The sequence below is a fragment of the Passer montanus genome, unplaced genomic scaffold (assembly GCF_014805655.1).
Source record: "Passer montanus isolate IOZ18808 unplaced genomic scaffold, ASM1480565v1 scaffold11, whole genome shotgun sequence".
Lineage (NCBI taxonomy): Eukaryota > Metazoa > Chordata > Aves > Passeriformes > Passeridae > Passer > Passer montanus.
In genome coordinates, this window is record NW_024357613.1 from 6,002,305 (window position 1) to 6,027,539 (window position 25,235).

General features: G+C 36.4%; 1 protein-coding gene across 1 annotated transcript in view; it reads left to right on the forward strand.

Annotated features, from left to right (window-relative positions):
* Positions 1-25,235, forward strand: part of ASCC3 (activating signal cointegrator 1 complex subunit 3) — a 251,135-nt gene that overhangs the window by 20,107 nt on the left and 205,793 nt on the right. The window contains exons 5-7 of the mRNA XM_039727495.1: positions 21,037-21,157; positions 23,918-24,125; positions 24,859-25,000. Coding sequence (XP_039583429.1) covers positions 21,037-21,157; positions 23,918-24,125; positions 24,859-25,000 — 471 coding nt within the window. The remainder of the gene's footprint in view (positions 1-21,036; positions 21,158-23,917; positions 24,126-24,858; positions 25,001-25,235) is intronic.

Below are 25,235 nucleotides of genomic sequence, written 5' to 3' on the forward strand. Positions count from 1 at the left end.
CTAACTTAGCAAGAATAGTTTCTTCAGTTTGCATTACTAGAGAGAAAAAGGATTTATTTTTTGAAGTTTTTGCATTTTATTTTGGATGTTTAAAAACTCGTAGTAATAAAATATCTCCACATTCTCATTATTTTGGCCCCTTTGTTGCCTTTCCTTGCAACAGTGATATTTTATTGTTCATTGCACAATGTGAGGGTCAAGGAGGGTGTACAACAAACTTAAACCTGATCATCTTTTGTTAAAAGCTAGCTGGCATTTGAATTGTGGTCTCTGTAGGCATAGTCATGAGTTGTAAATGTCTTCTCGGCTTTGGATTTTTCTGTCACTTAGGGGTATTTTTCTTTATTATTACCGTAATTTTGTTGGTGCCATCATTAAGAGCAGATGGTGCTTTTAAACCTGAAAATAACCCATTTCTAGAACTATGTCAAAGGCTTGCCATGTGAGATGGCATAAGAAGTTGATTGATCATGAATTCTGAACATCTTACATTTCTTAGTGGAATGAATACAGGCTAAACTGTCTGTGAGCTACAAAATATATTTTTTCTTCAAAAACAAAACCAACCAACCAACCAAACAAAAAAAAAACCCAAAAAAACCCCAAACGAACAAACAAACAAAAAACAACACAAAAAACACTCAAAAAACAAAACAAAATATGGACCAAAAAACCCAAAACCAAAATAAATCCTATTTATATGAAAAGTCTTCATACATAAAAATTCACATCTATAAACCACATTTTTATGTTTTTATGTTTAAAACAGGAAGATACCACTGTCTGTTTATTATTAATCAAGAAAATAACATTATTGTGGTGATGATATTGGCACATGGACTTCTGTAAGATAATTTCATTTGTTCCTTAAGCAAATTTTATTACGGTGCCAGATCACATTAAGAACATGAGCAGTTTAGATAATCTATGGGGTGGCATCCTGTTTTGGGGTTTTTTTTTTGCAGGGTATGTATAGGCATAGATATACACTAGTTAGGTTTTTATCTACTTAATGAGCTCTACAAGGAGTTGAAATTAGTTGCTTTCTCCAGCAGTGTATAGTTTATGTTTAAAATTATTGGTGAGGTAGAAGAAATACTTTGTTTTTTGTTTCCACTATTTGAGAACAATCAGCTCTTCCTTTGGGACAGTTTGTTTATCTGGCATATCACTGGTGACTCTTAATTAGAGGAAAATTGATTCTTATGATTGAAGTGGTATGGGAGTTAGAAGTTATTTTCTAAGTGTTTTGGACATGTGCTTTTCATTGGGGACATAAAGTCTAGTAAAGCTAAATGACAGCTACACACTTTTCACAGTGTGTCAGGTTTTGTTGATGAGCATATGTATTTTGTTGGTGGTAACATGCGGTAACAACATCATTATTTAAAAAGAAGAAAAAGCCAATAACCAGCTACAGAGTCTGGCCAATAACTGTTGTGGGATTTTATTTTTATATTTGATTAAAACTTAGTATTCAGTGCATTCCTGAATTTCTGAGAGACCTCAGTATATGATGAATGAAGACTGGAGCCATCTGAAAGCATTTTAGCAGCTTTGCCACCTAGCACCTCCCAGGATAACTAGAAAAAAGTTGGAAGAGTTTAGTCCCTCTGATTAGACCATGCTGTTCTTAGAAAACATGTCTTTCTTCTGTGAAGTCTGTGAATTCTGCAAAATTTTTCTGAATTTTGTTTTGGAAATATCTGTCTCTCTTTTTACAATAAGGCAGAGGTACATCTGCCTTATCTGCACTGCTTATCCCTTTATCATAACAAAACAAAAAGATAATTTTTGTTATTTTATCTTTTGTTATTTTATCAGGTATTTCCTGTAAAGATAAAATAACAGGGAAATAAAAGGAGATGCAATCAGAATTGTGTTAAGGTCTTATTAATACAGCATTTATTATGAAAAATTGTGCATTTTATTCTTCTTTGGACAAGCCAAGAACTTTGCCCAAATTAAGAATATTAATATTGTTTAGCAAATTAGATTAAATGGTGTTTCCCAGACAAAATCACTTTAAAAATGCTATATAAATGACTAGAAGAACTCTAGGCTAAGATATGAAACAGCAGAACTGTTTCAAGAAAACTACGTTGTAAGCAGTAGTTTGAGCGTTATGTAATAGTACCTATATTTACTTATCTCTATATATGATGCATTTAATTGCTCACTTAAAAGCCCAGGCACAAGGCTTCTTGTGTCTGCTTTATAGTTGTGGCTGTTTCCAGCTCTCTGCATTAAAAGGTTAGCATGTACACATACTATGGCATCCAGGGCTTCTATCAGTAAATACAATCCAGCTGCATTGCAATTTGTCATGGTGTGAAGCAAACACTGGTTTTTTGTTTCATTCCTAAAAGTAATTCAGTATTCATCACTCCTACCAAAAATGTGAGATAAGTTTTCTTCCTTGTTGTCATAAGCACCTGAGAATTGTCAGGTAGTAAAAACTACAATAAGAGGCCAGAAGGTAATATGTGGAGTGTGAAGGTTCTCAATCCTTCCTTCAAGGCTGAAAAACGTTAATTTCAAATCAAAATAGGTGTGAAATCAGATAAGTATGAGTAGTGTAATATAGGTTTTTTTATGATAATAAAAAGAGGTCATGAGTGAGGCAGCGCATCTTCCTGTATGTATTCCTTATTAGTTCAGTCCAGTAATATGCTCTTACTTAGAGCTAAAAGGCTCTTGCTTTATTTCTGAAACTGAGTTGTCATACTTATTTCAGAATGGAAGTTAATGGATTATTTTTGTTGTTTCATTAAGTAGGATTTTTTTTTTTTCATTGTGGTGTTTGTGTGTCTCTGAATGCTTGATGTAGCAACAGACTTTTAGACAGTTTTCCCCAGTCTCTTCTAAGTGGACTCCTGTTGTCTCTCAGGCTTCTGCATGTAAGTTTTTTTTAGCTGCCTTTGTCACTGGTAGCAAAATAATGATTTTTTTTTCTCCACATGAGTTCATCTACATTGCTTCTGTTGCCTCACCTTAATCCCACCACAAATGTCTGCCAATATGCTTTGTTGGTTGAACCTGTAGATGCTCATGGGATTGAGAACAAGGAGAGCTTAACTAGTTTGTCAATTCAATGAACTGTCAGAAAGCTCCTCTGTGTCTGCCACCAGCCTTTTTGCAAAAGTACAGGAGAGTAAAGGAAAGCAAAATCTGTTTAAACTTTCACAGAATCTAGCAGGCATCTTTTCTCTCACTGATACAGTATCTTAAACTGAGGAAGAGTCATTATCAAAAGAATGTGGGAAAATTCATCCCTACTACTACTACCCTAAAGACTGCTCCAGAGTCTTGTTGCCTGGGTGTTTAAAAAGAAGCCTTTTCTGCTTTGACTTTAGTCAGGGCTGGTTTTATGATCACTTTTCCTGTGCTGTTATACAGCTGTCCCTTTTTTTTTTTAAAGCAGTTTTAAAAATGAGCACCAAAGAATTGTGCTTATGACTTCCTTTCCAGATGATGCTATGCCTTTTAAACACTTCCTTTCCTTTCATTTAGCCTTCAGGCAGTTCCTTGCCAACTTTTAATCCTTCTATTAATGCTCATCTTCACAAGTTTAACAAATCCTCTTGTGGAAAATTGCAATGTTTTAAATGAAGTCGAGATGTGAGACAACTGCTATTTATTAATTTTCTATAATGAAGTGCTAGACCAAATGATGTATCATGAGTATGTCCATGCTATGTTTATGCCATTTGCCAGTAACCTGAATGTCTTTTTGATTCTTTCCCAAATAGAACCCTTTAACTTTTCTCAAATCATATTTTCTTATGCAGTGTGTTATTGCCCTTGTAGATGTGTGATCCCTGGCCTATAATTTCTGGCCTATAATTTCATGTCACTTTCTGAAGATTCATGAAAGATTACATTGCACTCAAGTTGTTTCAACAGCAAACTCTGAATTTGGTTCCTAACTTCAGTGCATTCATTTTTATATCCACACTCTTTTCTCTTTAACCATTTTATCCTTATATCCAAAGTAATATTTTAACTGTAGAAAAAGTTGAATTTTAATCTTAAAATTGAACTGAATTCAAGTATTAAAGTATTGTTAGTAACTTTGAAATTTTCCTTTCGAAAGGGAAATTTATATTCTATTAAGGGACCTAGATTGTGAAGTCAGCTGGTCCATGGAACTCAAAATGGAAAACATGCCTGAACACCTGGAAAGGAAAATATACTAAAATTATTTCCTGACATATGGACATGAGCCAATAAATAGAATCAAAGAACACTGCGTTGGAAGGGACCTCAAGGATCATTTGGTCCAACTATTCATGGCAAAGGAGTGGTTTAGACAACATGGCTCAGCACCCTGCCCACCTGAATCTTAAAAGTGCCCAATGGTGGGGAATCCACCACATCTCTGGAAAGAGCATTCCAATGACTGATTTTTCTCCTTGTGAAAAATCTGCCTCTTGTAAAAATCTTTCCATCATTAACTTGTACCTATTGCCCTGTCCTTTCCATGGGAATCCTTCTATATAGGATTCTTGCATCTTCTGTGCAAGGTACCCTTTAAGTGCTAGAACACAGTGATGAGGTTTCCCCTACGTTTTCATTGCTGAAGGCTGTGCAAACCAGTTCTCTCAGCCTTTCCTCACATGGCAGGCTTCCCAGTCCTTGGATCGCACTTGTGGCCTTACTCCTGACCCTCTCCAGCCTGTTCACATCTTTTTAATATAGAAGGGACCAAATCAGGACACTGTATTCTAGGTGTGGCCTGGCAAGCCGCAAGTAGAGTGGGAAATTGACTTCATTTTTTGTGCTGGTAATGCCCTTGTGATGCCACCCATCATCCTGTTGGCTTCTTTGCCACAGCAGCAATGTTCACTCGCTGAGCTTGTTGTTCACCAAGGCCCCCAGCTCCACCTGTACAGGTCTGCTCCCCAGATGGATTGATCCCAGCCTGTGCTGCACTCTTGGACTATACTTGTCCTTGTGGAAGCTAATAAGAATTGTGGATTTCAATGTGTTTTCTTGCTACTGGAAAACTAAGTTGCATTTCTTAAACTGTATATCCCTCAGCTTGCAGCAATGATACTTTGTTTTAAAAATTCTTCCCCTCTAAACCCAATCATAATGGATAGATTTGTCAATAGGAGTAGTGGCCTTCCACTGCAGCTTGCAAGTCATAGGGCACATCTGACACTGAGATACAGTTCAATAAGAAAGAGTGTATTTTAGAGATCATAAAGCAAGAGTGTATTTTAGAGCTTATAAGGCAAACAGCTACAAAATAATTTTGTAATTCCTACAGACTGCACACACTTATTCACTCCTTCAGATAAATGAATGGAAGAGCTTATACAACATTGCACAACATCACAAGCATTGTGGTTTAGAATTATTCACATCAGTCACAGTAAACTGGCACTGGTCAATGTTGTTACTTCTGATCAGAATGGCAACAAAAGAGCTTGACAGTGGATAATATTTTCATGGCCCTTCAGGTATATTCATATCAGTCACAGTAAACTGGGACTGGTAAGTGTTGTTACTTCTGATCAGAATGGAAACAAAAGAGCTTGACAGTGGATAATATTTTCATGGCCCTTCAGGTATAGTTGACCTGTTTTTTTCTCAGAAAGCTTTCTATCTTTTAATATTGAGTAGTATGTTACTCTGAAAACTGGTGGGTTGATAAAGGGGGTGTGACCCCTTAAATTTTCCTGCATAATGTTCACTGTTACGTTTGCTGGCTGTTTTGCAGGCAAAACTCTACTTGGTGTTTCACCGTGCTTGCAAGGAAAATTGTATGTTGTACAGCTGGGTAAATTAGCACATTCCCCTATCATGATTGTCTTTCAAAAAGCCCCACAGTTCTTAGATTACCATCACTTACTTTATCTGATATGTTTGAACAATACACATATACACCCTGAATCTGAAAAGGTTTTAATTAAAAAAATGTTGACCTTTCATTTCACATGGTAGTCTGATTATGAAAAAATGTGTGTCTAGGCTGACTTTGATCAGTACTTGCCTCTTAATCTGGAGAATATATGGATTCCCATATCTTTTCACTTTATTATTTATAGTATTTTATTCAGAGGTATACTTGGTTTGTTTTGCTTATAAAATGGAGAACAAATACAAAGCAAAAGCTATGAAAACTGTCTGTAGTTAATACTTAAATATTAGACTTTGTTAATTAACATCACATTGTTATGGCGTTCTATTGGCTTGGCTTTGAGCAGTAGGATGAACAAATACAATCTGAAAGGTGTGGAATGCTTTCCAGTGTGGGCGTACTGGACTGAGGCCAGCAAAGGGCCACTGGGATGATGAAGGGAATGAAGCATCTGGCATACAAGCAGAGACAGAGGATGCTGGGGTTGCTCAGCCTGGAGAAGGGAAGTCTTGAGATTCTGATCAGACCTGGTGGTGAGGGTGTGGTGAAAATGGAGCCGGACTTCTCTTGGTGATGCCCAATGGCAGAACTAGAGACAGTGGACATAAACTGTATTACAGAATATTCCATGTAAACATAACCTTTTTGTCACTGTGAGGATGGTTATATACAGGAGCAGTTTGCTCAAGAGGTTGTGGAATCTCCAGTCCAGGAGACTAGATCATTTCCAAAAGTTTCTTCTAACCTCAGTCATTCTATGATTCTGTCATTTCAAATGATGAAATAGATGTAATTGGAGAAAATTTGTGTGGTATATTTATATCTAATCTCGTATTAATTTAAATCTTCACTTACCCTGATGAATTTTTTACCAAAAAGTCAATCCCTTACCCAGATATTTTTGGGTGTGTTAAATTAAAAGCTTGTTGTTTTGTAACAAGTTTAATATCAGTAGAATCTCATAATAAGCAAATGGAGTGTGCCTCTTTAAGTACTTCTATTTTAAACTTATGTGTAACTTAATTAATGAATTATGGTATACAGGAAATAAATAGTCCTTGTGTTGCAAGTAATCTCAATTAGGTTTTAAAGTGACCTCAATTTCAGATGTGTTAATTTGGTCTCCCAAATTAAGTACCTATCTAAACAGCAGACATTTGTTGTCCAGAAAAATCATTCATTTGGTTTGTTACATTAAACAGGAATCTGTAATGGTCATTATTCTTATAAGAGAGTACTACATAATGTCTTAATTCACATGACTAAATTTCTAATACCCTTTAAAAGCCTGACATTATTTATGGGAACATTAAATTTTTTTTTATGTGTAAGCTAAGACAAATGAAAGACTCTGAGATGGCACTGAAATACAGTTCAGTATAAAGAGTGTATTTTAGAGCTCATAAGGCAAACAGCTACAAAATAATTTTGTAATTCCTACAGACTGCACACACTTATTCACTCCTTCAGGTAAATGAATGGAAGAGCTTATACAACATTGCACAACATCACAAGCATTTTGGTTTAGAATAAAACTTGGAAAGTGTGTGTAGATTTTGTTTCCTGCTAGTGACTTAGGGGGCTTGTCAGTAGCAAACACTGCAGACACTGTTCTCTCTTTACATCTTGCTTATTGCTTTCCAGTGTAACATTTGCACATAAAAACTGTGTGTTCTAACTAGTATCCAAAAATCTGATGACCTGAGAAATACTTAGCTTACATTTCTAAACCTGAATTCAGTTCAATAATTCTCAGGTCTGTATTGAGAATGATTCCCTGAGAAGTCTGAATATGTAATTTATGTTAAGAGCTCTGAACTCTTCACAGTTCACCTTATAGCATGGACTGTAAAAAGTATTTCAGCATTTCATTTTTTTTGCAGACAAGTTTTTTCTTCAGGTGCTAGTTTTGAGATCATTCATCTGACATGCTGTGCAGACCCGAGCAAAAGTACTTTCAAGAAACAGGCTTCACTGTCTGTGCACAATGCAATTGGCTCTGACTCAATATTTGCCTAATGCTATCGCTTGGCTCAGAGAGCAAGTGGAGCTTGTTTGCATGTTCTGTGCAGCCATTTCCCTAGTTACAAGCTGACCTTCACCATCCGAAAAGTGCAGGTGTGAAAGAGGATGTTTACTTTGCTTTTCTTAAGCAAAATAGGAGCTGAAGTATCAGTTTCTTGCTGCTTAGCAGAATGCCATGTTTTGGACTTTGCAAAGGCTTGGATCCTCAAAATGCTCTGATATAGGCAACTCAGTTTTACCTGTCACCAGCTCGGCACATCAGTGTAATTGTGTATGCTTCATTGCTCCCAGAGGGTCATCTGTTCCCTGTCAAAGCCAGAGCCTGGCTTTTCTGCTGCTCTTCTCTGCTGGCATACGACTCCAGCCACAGCTACTCTGACTCATCTGAAGCAGAACCAAAGGTGCTCTGAGACCCCAGCACAAGGCTGCTATTTTCCCTGCAGTTTTCATTAAGCCACTATTAGGGGAAGAAAGTCAACTTTAATGTCAAAATGCAATTTGGAAGAACTTGAGGACAATATAAATAGAGTTAATACTTAATTTTTAGAAAATTTAGTGGGATGCACTGTCTGAAATATAATAAAGAGAGTTATGTACTGAAGCATAAATAAACAGTACAGATTGTTAGGAATGAGGAATGGCCAGAAACTGAAGTCAGTGATGAAATGGCTGATGTGATTGCCCTAAGTGTAAGAAATTGGAAAATTTAATCAGTTTTTAAATAATAGTTATTTGCATATAAGCAAAAGAAAAAACCTCTGGGATAAAATATGAGCATCATTAAAATCAGTTGGAGATTTTTTTCCTTGATTTCAGAAGGGTTTTTTTACTACTTGTACTAGTCTGTGCTTATGTTTTAACATATTTCACAGAGGTGATTTCTGAACCTAGCTGGTATTATACACCCACAGCCAACAAAATAGCAGTGTTACAAAACAGGATTGCACTAACACGTGTTTCTGCATTGCTTGGGAAAATTTTGCCACTTAGAAGATGTTATGGTGCTGTGGCATTTTTATGAGAGTTTCCCACAGAGGAACTGGGTATCTGGTTACACACTGACTGGTTAGACTAGTTAAAATGGTAAAGAGTAGTTAATCTGCTGAATTTTACACTGTTAATAAAATAGTCTTGAAAAACTGATATAAGCAGGTGTAGTAATAACGACATAAACCATCTAACAAACACTGAATACTCGTGTGAACAGAGAATAGTCATACCGCAAGTTTTGTTGAAAAAGCAAAATAGATTTGGGGATTTTATAAAAAAACTTTGGTTTGGAGCATAAATATTTTTTTAATGAGCTATTGTATTTACTATGGAAATATAAAAGATGTTGTGAAACTGCTTTCCAATATTCATTAATACAGGGAAAATCTTGGATATTTGATGTGAAAACTGAGTGTCTCACATATGTATTTCTGTCGTGTTGAAGAAGTGCTGTAGCCTCTGAGCTCAGCGTGTTAGTGTTGTGCTGGAGCTAGGCATGAGCTCTGCAGAAATGCAACAAAAGCATTCCATTTTTCAGAATCTTATATTACTTGTACTATTAGTTCTATTAAATACAGTATGAGTGCTGCATATTGTACAGGTAAGTATATATTACTGTCTTGTATTACTCAGCAGTGTTTATTGAAGACCTTACTTTGTGAAGCTTGCATTTGTGGACACTTTTTGTAAGAATGGCAAAAAATTGTGCTACTTGATTTTGTCATGTAGAAGTAATGATTAAACCTTTCTGTACTCATGTTAAGTTCATTAGAGGACAAAACAAAACTGTGGAGATGAGTGGAGTGGAATTTAAAAGTGGAATTCTAGAATGAGGAGTCTACTGACTGTCCTTGTTCTAAGTAATCAAATTAAATGTTAAATAGCTTGACATACTACTTAAATTGTCATTCTTTAAAAAAATGCAGATGCTGAAAACAAAAAAAATATTCATCCAGCTATGTAGATACTTACATTAAAAGCCCCAAAAATGAGAAACACAGTTCTGTTGTGACAGAATATATTTTAGACATCAACATTTGTATGTTTATATCACATTGTAAAGACTTTAAAGGTTTTCATTGTAAGCACTGCCAGATACTTTCAGTATCTACTACCTTTTTTAGTTGATTTTAAGTGGAGAATGTGTTAATATAGAATACTTACTGATAGAGAAAGCAGTTTCAGGAGCTGACTTCATCATTACTGTATATAGAAGATGCTGAAGTTATTGGAAAAGGGTTTACAGGAGGTCCATCATGTGTGAAATAAAGCATGTAAAACTGAAGAAATGTGAAATAAAGCATGGAAATAAAGCATGGAAATTGACAAAAGGAAATATGAAAAAAAATAATTGCCAGACTGGTTTGATGTGAAGAAGTAGCAGTAATACAAACATATTTAGTGTGGGAGGAGTGCATCAGTGGACTGTGGCTTGCAGGAAAAAGCACTCAGAAGGAGGGAGGGAGAGAGCAATAGACTGGCAGCATAAAACAAACATTTCATGAATATTGTCTGTTCATCTTACCAAGGAACAATCTCGCCAAGTGTTTCAGTTAACTTTCAGATTCCAGGGAAGTTGGTTTTCAGTTGTGGCACAACTTTTGCAGTAGCCAAAAAATGTGCATGAGAATCATCTCTCAGAGCTCTTAAACACAGAGCAATTGTTTACTCCCTGAGAGATGTCCTTTAGGATGCTTTAAGATACCCCATTGCTCCATTTGGACCTGCTGTTCAGTTTTCTGTAAGGGCTTTAAGCAGCCACTGAGAATCAGAAGTTGATTAGTAGTTTTTTAATAAATATTCAATTGCCAGTTTTATATAGCCCATGACTAGTCCTCTTTAGTAATGGAAATTTTCACAGGTTGTATTGATACTTGTTAGATACTTTCTGCAGCTGATGCTGTTTTTTCATTATTATTGAACTACTGTTCCCTGGGTACCTGGTTTTTGCAGTATTGAATGAAGTCTGAAGTGATAGTTAAAATGTTATCTGAAAATCATATAAGGCACTTCAAAAGCTATAAATAGCTTATTTTTGGAAAGAAATGGAAGTACTTACCTATTTCCAGAAATGTTCATCATTTGCTCCTGGAGAAGAACTCTTCAGCTAGCCCTTATTGTGCTTCTTACTAATCTACCCACGACTGTAAAGTATAGGAAACTTATCTAGAATCCTTGTCTGAAAGTTTACAAGCGGTTATGAATTTCTAGCTTAGATATCAGAGAAAAGAGGCTTATGAGAAAGCATGCAAGAGCAATATGTAGTAGTTTTTTAAAATATCTGAAACATAATGAAGAAGAGGAAGTTCTGATAGACAAGGCAGATTTTTTTAATAGAAATTTTTAATACTTTCTATTCTGTCATTATTTGTCTATGTTCTTCCTGAACTCATCTAGAATTTAATCTTCAAACCTCTTTGAAAGCAATGTGGCTTCTCTTTTGTCATAGGACAGTTTAGATTTTTGCCAAGGAACAATCATGAGGTCAGACTAAATTTCTGTTGCAATTGTATTTCTTTAATATAACTGTTTACTAATTTGTGAGGTTTATCTCTTAGTAACTCTTCACACACAAGTTTACTATAGAAATTGATACACAGTAGAAAATTCAAGCTGTTGTTATAATTATTTCTTAGTTAAAATCAATAAGGAAGTGGAATAGCTCTTGTTGTGAGGCTCCTTTGAGAGAACATTTCCAAAAGCTACAGTTTAACATTCATTTTGACTTAAAACCAGCTAATTTAAATGTTCATTGCTATGTGTATGCAACACCACATGAAAACTTAGCATATGATAATATATTGATTTACCTTAATCTTCATTTTTCTTAATGTACCATGAAATTATGACATTAGCTTTTAGTTTTGTGTGTGTGCCCTCGCATGACATATGATATTTTGATGTCAAAGCAACTTGTCTCATAAAACATATTTGGTTTTAAGTGTCAAAGAGGCACTTCCTTTTGATCAGTATAATGACTTTCTAGCCCTAACAAATTAACATATCACAAAGCTTATTCCCCATTGCCTCATTCATAAAAGCAGTATCCATTTAGGGAAAGTACAGGCATATGTGGATCACCCCTGTGGTGTTTTATCTTTATCTTATCATCAAAGCTTCCAACTTGGCATGAGACCAGCTTTTCAAGCTTATATTTTCTTTGTAATTTTATTAAAATTACCAAGAGTTTTATATTCAGACAATAGAAAGCTTGTGTCTCATTATACTTTACCATAGAGCTTATCTGCTCCCCTTTCATGTAGAGAAATAATCCTTATTTTGGATACATTTTCCCCTTTTTCAGTTGTGGACTTCTTTTTTTAAATCCAGAAGTATACAGCTTTGTTGTTGTCCAAGGACTGTTGAAACCCCACAGATGATAGGAAACTTTTTCTTTTTATGAAAACAGAACCATGCTGTCTCCCTTCATAAAAAACCCAACCGAATGGCATTTGAGTGCTGTTTTTTAGGGATGAAACTTAAGACATTATAAAAGAGCCACAGAGAGATACAAGAAATGGTAGGCTTAATCCTGGTGCTGAGAGCTGTTCACTGTCCTTCCTGTCAATAACTTTTCCTCTTTCCTGTCAACTCTTCAGTTTTGTACTGAGCGAAAAGATGTTGTATCTTTGAGCCAGTAGGAGGCTTGATCTATTAATGATACCTTTTGAATCAGTTTCGATATATTATTAAACTTAATGAGATCTTTTTTTAGAGAAAACCGGTCTGTGGCGGATTGAACTTTTCCCTTTTTATTTTCTTTGATGCTGAGTTCTTCTCACATCCACGCGGAGACATCAGGAAATAAGAGTTCTGTAAGAAAGGGAGTCAGAAGGCACCTGAAATATTAGGCCTCTCTTATTAACTAGGCACAAAATCATTTACCTGCAAATAATTTTATGGAAGATGGGGAGGGGAAAGTCCCACAGAGAAATCCATAGTCCACAGCTTCTTGGTGTGTGGAAGCGGCAGGGCCAGGTTTGCTGCAGGGCTGGTTTCTGTTACGCTGCGCCTGCCACAGCACGCACGCTGCAGCTCTGTGGGCTGAGCGAGAGTTGGTGCTGGTGCTGTGCTGGTGCTGCACTGGTGCTGCACTGGTGCTGTGCTGGTGCTCAGTGGTGCTGTGCCACTGGTGCTGCGCTGGTGCTCACTGGTGCTGTGCTGGTGCTCAGTGGTGCTGTGCTGGTGCTCACTAGTGCCTGCCAGTGCCGCCGTGCTCCTGCTGCAGCCTCCCAGGGAACAAGGGCAGGAGGCACAAAGAGCAGTCATTCAAATCTGTCTTCACTGCTGGCCCTGAGCTCTTCTGTCTCTCTGTTAAAACTGAACTGAGGAGGTTCAACACTTGTTGATTCACACACTACTAAACGCACAGTGATGTGATACCCTGGTTACCTTGGAAAGCTAGGCTTTAAAACCTTCCATCTTCTGAAATCCTTTTTCAGGCCAAAGCTTGCCTTGTTTTCTTCTCACCCACTCAGGTGAATGTCTACCCAGGGTGCTGGAGTTCACAGCCTGGAGTTGTGGTCATGGTCCATTTTCCTGGGTAACCCTGCTGGGTCCAGCAGAGAATATTAAAATTCTGGCTTGATTATCCTAACTGGGATAAAACTAGCTTCCAGTATTAGGGTCCCATGCTACTCTTCGCCATTTACCTCTGTTAAGCAATATAAACCAATTCTTTGACTTACTGGCATTTTGCTTTAATTTGTCAGTACACATTGGGATAGCAGATCCACCTCAGCCAAGTCCTCCTTCTGAAATGGGCAGGTTTGGGAATTGCTGTCCTTTGAGGTAACCTGCAGCTTTTTGCCTTTTGCAGAATAGAATTCTGTGCTAACCACTGCCATTTTAGAAGTTTCTTAAAACCGCATCCCCCCCTCAAAAAAAAAAATTATTCTGATACAGAAATCACTTGCAGAAAAGTATGTTTTCTGCTGGGTAATGTCAGAATTCCTTGCCCTTGTATCTACAGGTAAGAAAAGTTGCGAGCGCGGTGGGTATCCACTTTCAGGACCTTTTTTCATGTCAAAAATCATTAATAACTTATCCCAGAATACTTCTGAAGATAAACATTAGTTTAAAGAATCATGTAACAGTGAGGTTTTCTACATTTCAATTTTGTCTTCAGGATTTATTTTCATAAGGCAAGTCATTACACTGCTGGTTGTAGCTGCTGTTTGACAATATTTCTAATTGTCAATATTTCTGAAGTCTTCAGGGTGAATAAGCTGGTGGAAGTTGCCTTGTAGCTATGTATATGAAATTTTCAAAATAAGTGTATCTGTCTACATTTCTAATTAGTCTCTATTAAAATATTGATGATAGCAATGATCTCTCCAGTCTACTTATTTTCATGTAAAAATATTGAGAAAATTTTCTATGATTTGTGATTCTGTGCTTGTCTCTTTTTCAGATATGGTAGGCAGCTTTAGGATTTGCACAAGGAGCCTAGTGGAGGGTTTTAATCAAAGTCAAATTATGCTGTGACAGATTGTGCTATTTTTTTCATTATAAGACAAATAGTAAAAAATTATATGTAATAAAAACTGATAGTCAAATAAATAGTTTAGGCCTATTAAGCAATATTTATATACACTTTTAATCGATAGTCTGGTTTTTAGGTCTTGTTATAAGAAAAAGACTTTTTTCTTCCTGTAACTGATAAATATCACTGTTTTAACTGTAGATTTAAATTTGCTTAAAAGAAGCCTTGAACCTGTAGGCTGAGACTTCTAAGACATTTGTTTTGATGTTCTAATACTATTTTTGAAGTTTTCCTTGCTGTGATTAATATATTTTTACTAGTGTAAATACTAGTTGGAGTAAAATTGTATAGTCATCTGTGGATACAGAAATACATAAAAATAGAGCATAATCCCAATATGCTGAAGAGAGATGGTATTTAAAAGAGTAATTGGCCATGTCTTTGTTGTACTTTTACTCCTGGATTAAAAATGTGTCCCATACTGAAGACCAGATTTCCATCAGTTTTTGTTGGACTGCAAATGCAGTAATGGGAAAAGTAAACAAAAGTTGAATGTTTAGTAAGAATTTGTTACAACTTCAATATCTTTGTTCAGATGTCTTTCCCAATGAAAACTTTTTCATCAGCTTCCTTACTCAGCCTTCTTCTATTGTATAAGTAAAATTCAGAGTGTGTTGGGGAAATTCCTGCAATTTTGCTGCTTTTTTAAAATCTGCCTATTTCTAAATTTTTATTTAGCTAATTATTTTCTTCTAATTGCCAACTGGTAGTAAAATCTAAAAATTCAAAGCTAACTAACAGATAGATCTTCAAGACCTCTCCAATAAGGAGTAACTTCATTCATCCTCTTGAAGCTGGTGTCATTGGACTGGACGCTGCCTGAGAGCCAGGCTCTTGGTTCCTTAGAATATTTGCTTGTTCTGCCTTATCTGATTCCTGTGCTCAGTGAGATTGCCATGGGAGAGTCCTCCAGCCTCTGTGTCGAGGAATTGCCATCAGAAAAGCATTGTGCATACATGTAGGTTATCAACAACTTGTCTTAAGAGGGCTTGAAGTGTCTGGTTACTGTTCTGTTTGTTGTGAGACTGCTGCAGTTAAGCTGAGCTTGCTAAGACTCTGCCGAGTCTCCTAGGTGGTTTGTAGGCTTGGAACATCGTTTCTGTATCGATGGACTAAATGTAATAGGTGTTTTATTCAGAAAAGCCAGGCTTTAAAAAAAGAAAAGCAGATCTGTGAGCTGAATTACTTTCTTACACACTTAATACCTGTTATTAACAAGAATGGTAAGAAATCATGGTTTATCTGGCTTGTCTCATTTTAATCAACCTGTAAGAAAAATTTAAACCAAATGTTCTTCTATCGTCTGTAGTTGTTAAAGGGGATAATAGTCTCTTCAGCACAGCAGTAATTAGCAATCAGTGTATATATTATAGCCATAAAGTTTGTGTTGTTTTATATTTAAAAAACCCTCTATCTTCAATGTCCTTGTTTTTGTTACTGAATCTTTTTAACCAGTATACTAGGTACTATATCCAGACAGCTTTTCCAATAAGACTGTAACCAAAGAAAAACTTTCTATTTACCCTATAATTTTTTTTTTTAATGAAGCAATCATTTCAATTGATTCAGAGCTACTAGGACAGAAGAAACTTGAGATCTTGCTATGGTGATTATTCTTCCACAGCTGTTTGAAAACTGCCTTGTAAAGCAATATCATCTGCAAACAAGTCAAAAAATGCAGGCGTAGCAGTTAATTGTGTAGGTGGGACTCTGTAACCAAAACCTCCTGTTAGGCTATAAAAGTACAGAGGACGCCCAGTGGTTGGCTGAATTTGGGTTTCTGTTTCATTTATTGCTGTAGAACAGTACTAAGACTCAAGCGAGGTACAAGGACTGTTCATAGTCTATTTTTGTGTGCACCTATAAAACAAAATATTTTCTGAGATTTATAAGGCTCTTTCCTACCTCAGTGAAGATGTAGAAGTCAAGAAAATGCCCTTGTGATGGCAGATAGTTTATGATGTCAAAGTATTACTCACAGTTCCGTGCCTCATATTTGAGGACCTCCAAAGCTCCTTGTAAATTATACTTTATAGAATTGAAAAGAGAATAGTACCTATTTAACATTCAGAGTAAATTCTTGTTCCAGTCTTGAACATAAAGATGTACTTTTTTATGGCTGAGCCTTACCTGAAAAAATTTGCTATGTCACATGTCTCACTGGGGTTCAACTCCTTTCTGGTAACTCTAGCAGATAGACTGCTGTCTAAATGTAAGACTCCTGTCTGCCTCCTTGCCTTTTCCATAGAGCTAGCATATATTCAGGAGAAATCATTTGCATGGGGACCTTGCCTCACCTTTTTAATGTAATATGACACATCTTGTCCTTTTGTTCCTACACTGATTACTCAATATGCTTTCTTCCAGATATTAAGCACATAAAATGAAATGTAAAAATTACCCAAAAAAATATCAGAGACCATATATCTCACTCTTCATGTCTTCATGAGTAGTAGCTGAAGTCATGTGGGACCTTTGTTAGTGAAAGCAGTCAGGGCTGCCTTTTGGGCACAATCTATTACTGACTTCAAGGAGTGTAATAATTTGGCTGGGATTCAAGAAACTGCTGATTGACACACAGCCTCTCCATCTGTTGACCAGTGTCTAGTTTGTCTCATTATAACTTAATAGAATGTCAGCTATGAATATTTACCAGATTCCTTTGCCTACTCTCAGAATCTTGGTTGTTGATTATTCAGGCCAGAATATAAAATAACATATCAAATCTGAACTGCTAGCGCCTACCCTGGTGGATTGGGTTTACATGGCCAAGCCTTGCTAGCGGGGCGTGCTTCAAGGGTGGCTTCTGTGAGAAACTGCTAGAAGCTTCTCCCATGACTGGTAGAGCCAAAGATGGATGTGCTGTGGATCAAGGCTAGGCCAGATAGAAATGGTGGTAGTGCCTCTAGGATAACATATCTAAGAAGATGAAAAGTTGTCATGCAGTTGGCTCCTGGCAGGGACCTGCAGACCCATGGAGAGAGAAGCCCATGCTGGAGCAGGTTCTTTGGTAGGACCTGTGACCCCGTGGGGAACCCAGCCTGTCCTTGAAAGACTGTGCTTTGTGGAAGAGTGACCCACATGGTAGCCGTTTGAGGGGAGCTGTTGCCCGTGGAATGGACTCAGACTGGAGAAGTTCATGGAGAGCTGTCTCTCCTTGGAGGGACCCCGCAGTGCAGCAGGGGAAGGACTCCTCTCCTTGAGCAGTGGGAGAAACTGCCGGGGATGAACTGACCATAACCCCCATTCCCTGTCTCCATGCACTGCTGGGGGAGGAGGTAGAGCTGGGAAGGAGAGAGGGGTAGGGAGAAGGTTTTTAAGGGCTTATTTTACTTCTCATTATCCTGCTCTGATTTTAATAGAAATAAGCCTCCTGCATGGATGTGTTTTCATAAGCATCAAAAAATGATAAGGTAAAGAATAGTGCTTTAAAACAGCAGCATTCTGTGATAGTTATTAATACCTTAATTACAAAGCAATGGATTACTTCTACAGTATGAACAAATATGAATAATAATAGTATTTTGGTCTTGCAAGTTCTCAAGATTAGTTATTTCTGGTCTTTGCAAACTTCTTCTAGCATTGTCAGTATTGCTGCCATCAGTGGTAGGTGGTGACAGATCTTGCTGTGTAACTTATTCTCTGTCTCTCAGTACTTCTGCTTGGTTTAGCTCTCAATCGTTGTTTTCCGCCTGTGAGCTCTGGCAGGCTTCTGGTGAGTGTGGGAGACATCTTGTCAATAAGAACAGGTCATTGCTTCTGATCTTCTGTATTCTTTTGCTTTTTCCCCTCATTCTTGAGCACTGAGCTTAGACTGTCTTAGCTGTTTAAAATGTCCTGAAAGCCTCCTTTATATTCATGAAGAACAAGGTTAATTAGGTGACCAAGCCAGCTCTCAAACTGCTGGTAGCAAATGAATATCTGTCCACCCATCAAGAAGGCAAAATGGAGTGACTTTCACCACACAGGTGTTGCAGAGTCTGGTGTGTAATACTGTGTGATTTTGCTCTCTCTGACTGGTAGAATGGCTGGAGAGTGGGATGTCCAATTTCACCTTGGTTCTCTTCCGTTGGGCCCCTGTCTCACTGGGGCTGGAAGTTTTGCTTCATGACCTCTGACCATGAAGGAGAATGTATTGTGTAACATTGCTGCTTTTGTGTGAGGTTCTGCTGTTCTTACTGGGTGAAGAGTATGACATGGATGGTTTTTGTTTCAGAATAGATTGGGAAACAGGAGGGGGAAAACATTGTCCTGTTCAAAATAAGGATGTTATCTATTTTCCCAGCAAATACCATCTTTTCTGACCAATGCTTTTCTAGATTGTTCTTAACAATTTCCAGTGAGAGAGATGTTTAGGAATCCTGTGCAGAGATAAAGATGTATGTTGGATGTTTTAGAGCTAGTGTGTTATTTGTTTTCTGATAGTGATGGTGTTAGTTTGAGTTTGGGCATTTTGGGGGAGTAAGAATGTGCTAAGTCAGAATGTGCTTACATTGTGTCTGTTGCCTTGATGAGAAATTACCTTGATGTAAAAATTACCGTGGTGTAAAAATTACCCCAAAAAAATATCAGTGACCAGTGTTTGAGCCCAGATCTGGTTGAATTGAAAGAATTTCATTTCCCTGTGTTGCTGGTATTTCACAGTCAACAGATCATTAGCGGAGTTGAGACAAGTTTGTATTCAGTTCTTTATACAATTAAGCTATTTCAAATACATTTATTTTCTTGCTGTTTCAGTGATTATTTTTCCCTCCCTCTCTTAAGTATTTGACCCTGGAAAATACCTCATCAAATTTACCAGTAGTAAATTGCCACTTTCTTTTGAAATGTAAAAACAAGGTAATCTTATAGCTTTAGATAATATTAGTTAAAATGTACCTGTAAAGTGACAGTAAAGAGCTATGCAAAACAGAGGAATTCATGATCAGTGCTAGTGAAGGCTGGATAAAGGGAAATCCATCAGAGCTTGAGATCCCTGACAGCAGAATTGATGTCTGACCAGCAGTTCCCCTGTTGTATATTTTTGCTGTTTGTTAATTTTGAAAATCTTTTATTTGTACACGTTTATTGAATTCTCTTATTTTACTTTTTCTGGAGACTGCTTCTCCAGCTCACCATCCCTGGTTACTCTAATGAGAGAAATACAAGATTTTATACCTTTCAGCTGTTAGTTCATGGTTTCTGCAAACTGCACCATCACTGTGCTAATTTGCATAAACCTTATGTTTTCCTAGAAACCCCTGAGGGCTTGGAGTAGCACTTTTTCCCTTTTTTCCCCTCCCTTATTTTTAAATGACAGCTTGTGTTATGAAGTACAGATTGGCCTGAAAAAAAAGGGATCATTGATTTGATGCCATTGGCACTGTTCAGAATTTTGCAAATACGTGAAGAGGCAACATAAAGTTATTTCAAGGTATTCCCCAGGGACAGTAGTCATAGAGAGCCACAGAAAAATTCTTTGTCAAGGAGTTGGCAAATTAAATACAGGACAGTAAGAGACCTCTCTCTCCTTTTATAGTTAGAACAGAAATGCTTGAATCCTACAGTGCCAAAGTCTTACTCTTTCACAGAACATCACATCAAAGTACATTATACATTTTATTCTTACCAGATTCCTGAAGTTATATGGATAATGTTAGCAGCAAATTTAAAAAGTACTAAGGAGAAACTGCCCTGTTTTCCATTTTGGAAATAGAAAAAAAATGGAGAAAAAATTGTTTTGAGCAGTATTAAAAATCAAGAAAATGTTTTGAGTAACTTACTGCTTACCGTAATGCTTTGATTTTTGACAAAATAATTACAGATAAGATAGAGATGAAAGTACTTTTAATGTTTTGAGGGTTTTTCTTTCTTTTTCTATTAAAACACAGTATTATGTGGAAAATGAAACTTTAAATAGGGAACTATGTTTGTCTAACCTGCTACAAGAGAATCATTTGAGTAAGAATATCATTGGGCCAAAATACCACTTACTGGTACAGAATTCTCTTCTGGTGTACATCACTTATATTATGTGTTTGAATTACACACAGGATTATATGTACAGGTACTGCAGTAAGTGGTAGTGTCATCTTAAGTGTTTCTTCATATTCCTGCTGTCCTCCACATCTATGATTTTTTTTGTTTTTGTAGGATGAGGCTGTGAAAATGCAGTAGGCTACACCTCCTGTTGACTGTACAGGGAATAACTTGCTACAAACCTGACTTTCATGAGAAAACATTGGTTCTCTTGATTTATCTGCATAGATTATGGAAAAGTAAATGTAAATATGTATATGTAAATAACTGTAAAAACATGTAAAGTTTAATCTTGAGAAGAGTTAAATTTTATATAGGAATCCCCAGGAGAAATTAAGTTTTACTTAAGAGATAAAATTCACAGATCTTTAAATATTTCCAGCTGAAAATTTCTGTAATTCTCCCATTTTCTAATAGAGGAGCTGGTATTAGAAATTATATCCTTTGGACTGAATTACTGGGAGGTGAAATTCATTAATTTGTTAGATATTGTCAACAGATACGATGTTGCCAAGGATAGAAATATTGCAGTCCTATTAAAAAAATTGTGTACATTCAAATATGACTTATGACTTTATTTTCTTTGTAGTTATTTGAACTGCTAGGCCCTGAAGGTTTTGAACTCATAGAGAAACTCCTACAGAACAGATCTCTGATTCTGGAAAGATCTTTGACTTGTCCAAATGATAACAGATTCCAGGCTCTCCAAGGTAAGTGACTACAAAATTTTTGTTCCAAATCAGATAAATAGTAGGTTTATAACTGTTCTATTTCCAACAGTAGTACTGTCCATGTGTAATTAAAAACCATGCAAAAAAATTCCAGGATACGATGGAGGAATGTATTTCTGGGCTTAAACAAAGAAAGTCTGATTATACAGAAGAAAGAAATACAGATTGCATATATTTATTTAGTTTTCAACTGCCTGTGGGCATGTGCAAATTTTGAATGTATTAACAGTTGCACTTTTCCTGTTTTAATGGATTACTCTGGAAATAATCTGATCTATTATTCCTCATTTGCTTTCCTGCATCCTCTCTACTTTGTACTATCATCTAATGTAGGCCATGGGGAAGAAAAGCACAGTAACAACCACTTCTGAAAATAACAGAGTCAAGCTTAAACATGAATAAGTGAGAGAGGGAAAAAAATGGAATTCAGGTTTTGTACTGTCATTTTTGCTTTTATAAGTTAATATGTCTGCCCCAAGTAATTATTTTAAAATAAGTTTTACAGATCATTGTTTTAAAACAAGGCCTATTACTTTCTTCTCTGACAAAAATAAATCTGGTAGCATATGGGTTGTGACCTAGGATAAATCTTACATGGACACTGCACCATGCAGCCCATTGCATGTTCACAGCATATGGAGTTAGAAAAGTGTGAATAGAGCCAGTAATGGTGGACTTGGGTATCTCCACAATAATTTTAAAATGCAAATGACCCCTTTTTAATGTTTGTCTTCGATGAAATGTTACATAAGCAAGTGTTTAGAAGTTCATCTCTTGCTAATGGTTAGTCTAAACTTATCAGAACAACTAGGTCTGATGAGTTTACCTGTTTTACCTGTTCATGATTTCAAAGATGAATGTCTTGCTATATGACAAGGCTTTCTGTCTTGATAGCTTTCCCTTCTTAGGTCATCAAATAAAAAATTAAAATATAGTGAATTAATACATTTTTCTCCTACATACAGAGTTTAGTTACAGGAGTATTTTCTTCTCACTTAGCAGAATTAGTATTTTGGAAGCTTTTATGAAATTACTCTTCATTATGCCATCAGTAAAATCTATCACAGTAATTTCTGCTAGAATGTGGAGGAAGAATATTTTCAATGTTATGTTTTTCAGACAATAGAAAAGTGTTAACTGATTTAATGCTTTTTTCACTGATTAGAGAATCCTTCTTTAACTCTGGTAAAAAAGTCGGTGATATTCAGGGTATTTTCTCTGAGACTGAAGATGCTCTTGGCTCTGAGTTCAGTATTTTAATTTTAATAAGGATTTATTCTTTTTAAGTTGAACAAAATGATATTTCTAATGGGGAAGTCTTATCTTTCCAAAATTTCACTTGGTGAAGGGACTAATTTGTGTCTGCAGAAATTTAGTCAATGTTGAGTAATTTGTGCCTTTAAAAAACTAGCACAAGTCAAGAAACTGTACATGTACTGCTTTTTTGTACCATGCTGTGTTATTTGACTATTTCTTATGTAATTTACTTTCATGAAAGTAAAGGTGTTTGTTGTGTTTATTAGACAAATCAAGTAACATTTCTTTGCCCTGGTGTGTTCAGTCTGAATTGAATTTGGTCAGGAAATTGCATCCGTTGTTATCCCCTTTTAATATGAGAAAGAGAGAGTTAAAGCTGTAGACATGATGATATTAATGTGGACATTCTGACAGTTTATTAGAATTTTTTCAATGCTCTTCAACGAGTTATTGTTGCCTTATCCAGTATGCATGCTGTGAGATGTAGGAGTTTCACTGTTGCTGTAGGTGAAAACTAAGCAGCACAAATTGTTCAAAGTGTCAGTCAAGTGGGTTTATTTGATGAAAAAAGGTTTTTGAGTTTTTTACTTCAGAGTTTGGCTGCAGAAATACATATGAAACATAACTGAGTTAAGTATTTAATATTCAGTCAACCCTATATAAACTAATAATCTGTTTGCAGAATTTTGAAAAATGACATTTTAAACCACCAATATTGTTAAAATGAAAACAAAATAAATCTCTCCCAGCCTGTTGTATATAAAAGACTTGGTTGTGTCTTCAGTTTTAGCCAGTACTGATCTCAGAAAGGTGAATGCAACTGAGCTTTTTTGGGTTTCCTGCTCCCCTGGATTTTTTGTTTACTGTAATTGTTCTGTGGTTCTGATTCTTCTTGATAATCCTGCTACTTATTGACGTAAAAGGAAGGAATCCTTGTGATTGTATAGAGTAGGATAGATTTCCTCACTTGTTCAGGGGAATTACATTGTGAGTATGCTTTCAATACAGTCATGTTATCTAGTATATATATACTAATTGTTATGTGAAGAGGCTGTTTAAAAAATCACCCTGTTTAATCTGTTGTCACACCATCCTGCTTATCAGCGCATGTATGTAAGAGCAGTGATAAGAGGCAAAGTGGCATTTCCACTGTAGATGAAGTTGTTATAAATACAGAAAACAAAAAATGTCCTTCCTTTTGCTGCTAGTCCATCCCCTTGCTTTGGGATTAAGTGTATTTTAGGTGTCCTGCCTTTGAGACATGACCTGTGGTACTTTTAGACATCTTGAGGGCAACTGCTGCACAGTCTAGAGAAAGCTCAACTATTTTTAAGCACACAATACACTCACAGATGTACACACAACCCCCCCCCCAAAACAAGCATAAAACCAAACATCAAAACCCCAAACCTTTAGAATTAAACTGGGGAAAAAGGTGGAATCAAGTACTTATGGAGATGCATATCTGATATCATATTGCAGAACAGTGCAAGAAGTTTATAGGAGAAAATGCTAAACCAAATTATGGTTGTCAAGTCACAATTCAGTCTGAACAAGAAAAGTTGTTAATGAAGCAATATCGTCGGGAAGAAAAACGAAATGCCAGAAAAGAAAAACAAGCTGTGGAAGACGGAGAAGGTTCTGGAGAAGGACAAATGTGCTTTGATCCCAAAGAGCTGCGGATGCAAAGGTAATAAATCCCAAAAGTTGAGAAATGCTTCTGTTGTAATTGCTACTTCAACATAACATCATAACAGTTTATTTTCTTTTAGTTTGCTTTGGTGGTTAGGTGATTCTGACTTCAAGTCACGTTTTATTACAAGCGTAGAATTTTTTTTAATATGAAAACCTAATTTTCAGGAAAGAAAGCAGTGATTTGCTTAATGAGAATCTTCTTGATCTCATCTCTGTGGGCTGGAATTGCAGATTAGTGGGGTAGGCTATCTTTCTTAGCTCCTGTATGCACACTACTTGCTTAGGATTTATGAAGTCTGTACTAAATCTATCAGAACTATCTTTCTTTTTCTCTCTCAAGATAAATGGGTACTATTTTCCAAGTTGACAGCTAGAAGGTAGTGGGAGGAGTAGAGGAGGGAGAGAATAAGGAGCAAATAAGCTGTTGTATTTTGTATTGAGAAAAATATAGTGAGACTTGTATCTAACTGTGAAATCATGTTGCTGTGTTGGTTAAAAAGAGTCAAAACTGCTTTTAGGAAAGCCTTGCACTTGTTGGATTGCACTTCTGAATTTTGTCTAAACCATGTGTTTTAAGGTTTTGGTCTAACTAGTGCCAGAGAATAACACTGTAAATTTTTTTTCTTTCATTTCCTCAAATCTTGCTCTGAGTTTAATATACCATGTTCAGTTTTTGTGATGGCAGCCTGAAATGGGCAGAATTACTGCAGGTATTTTTCTGCTCACAGAGAACTAGCGCTTCTGAATGCTCGAAGTATGCCAGTCCTAGGTAGACAGAGAGAGATCAGCATCGAAAAAATTCATTATCCACATGTCTATGATTCCCGAGCTGAAGCTATGAAAACATCAGCATTCATTGGGGGTGCAAAGGTATGTTGGTGCATGACCCTTCTTGAACAGTGCTTCTTTCCCCATGAGTAATGTGCAGCAGGGTTCCCTTTGTTCCCTCAGTCTCCTCCTTCTCAGAATCCAGTGCTTCTTTGCAGAGGGTTTTAAACGCTTTGAGATATTCTATTTTTATTTCAACTCTGGATGAAATAATATCATTTTCAACATATGTATTTGCTTTTATTTCTAGGGTTATTTAAATTCTTAAGATACTATT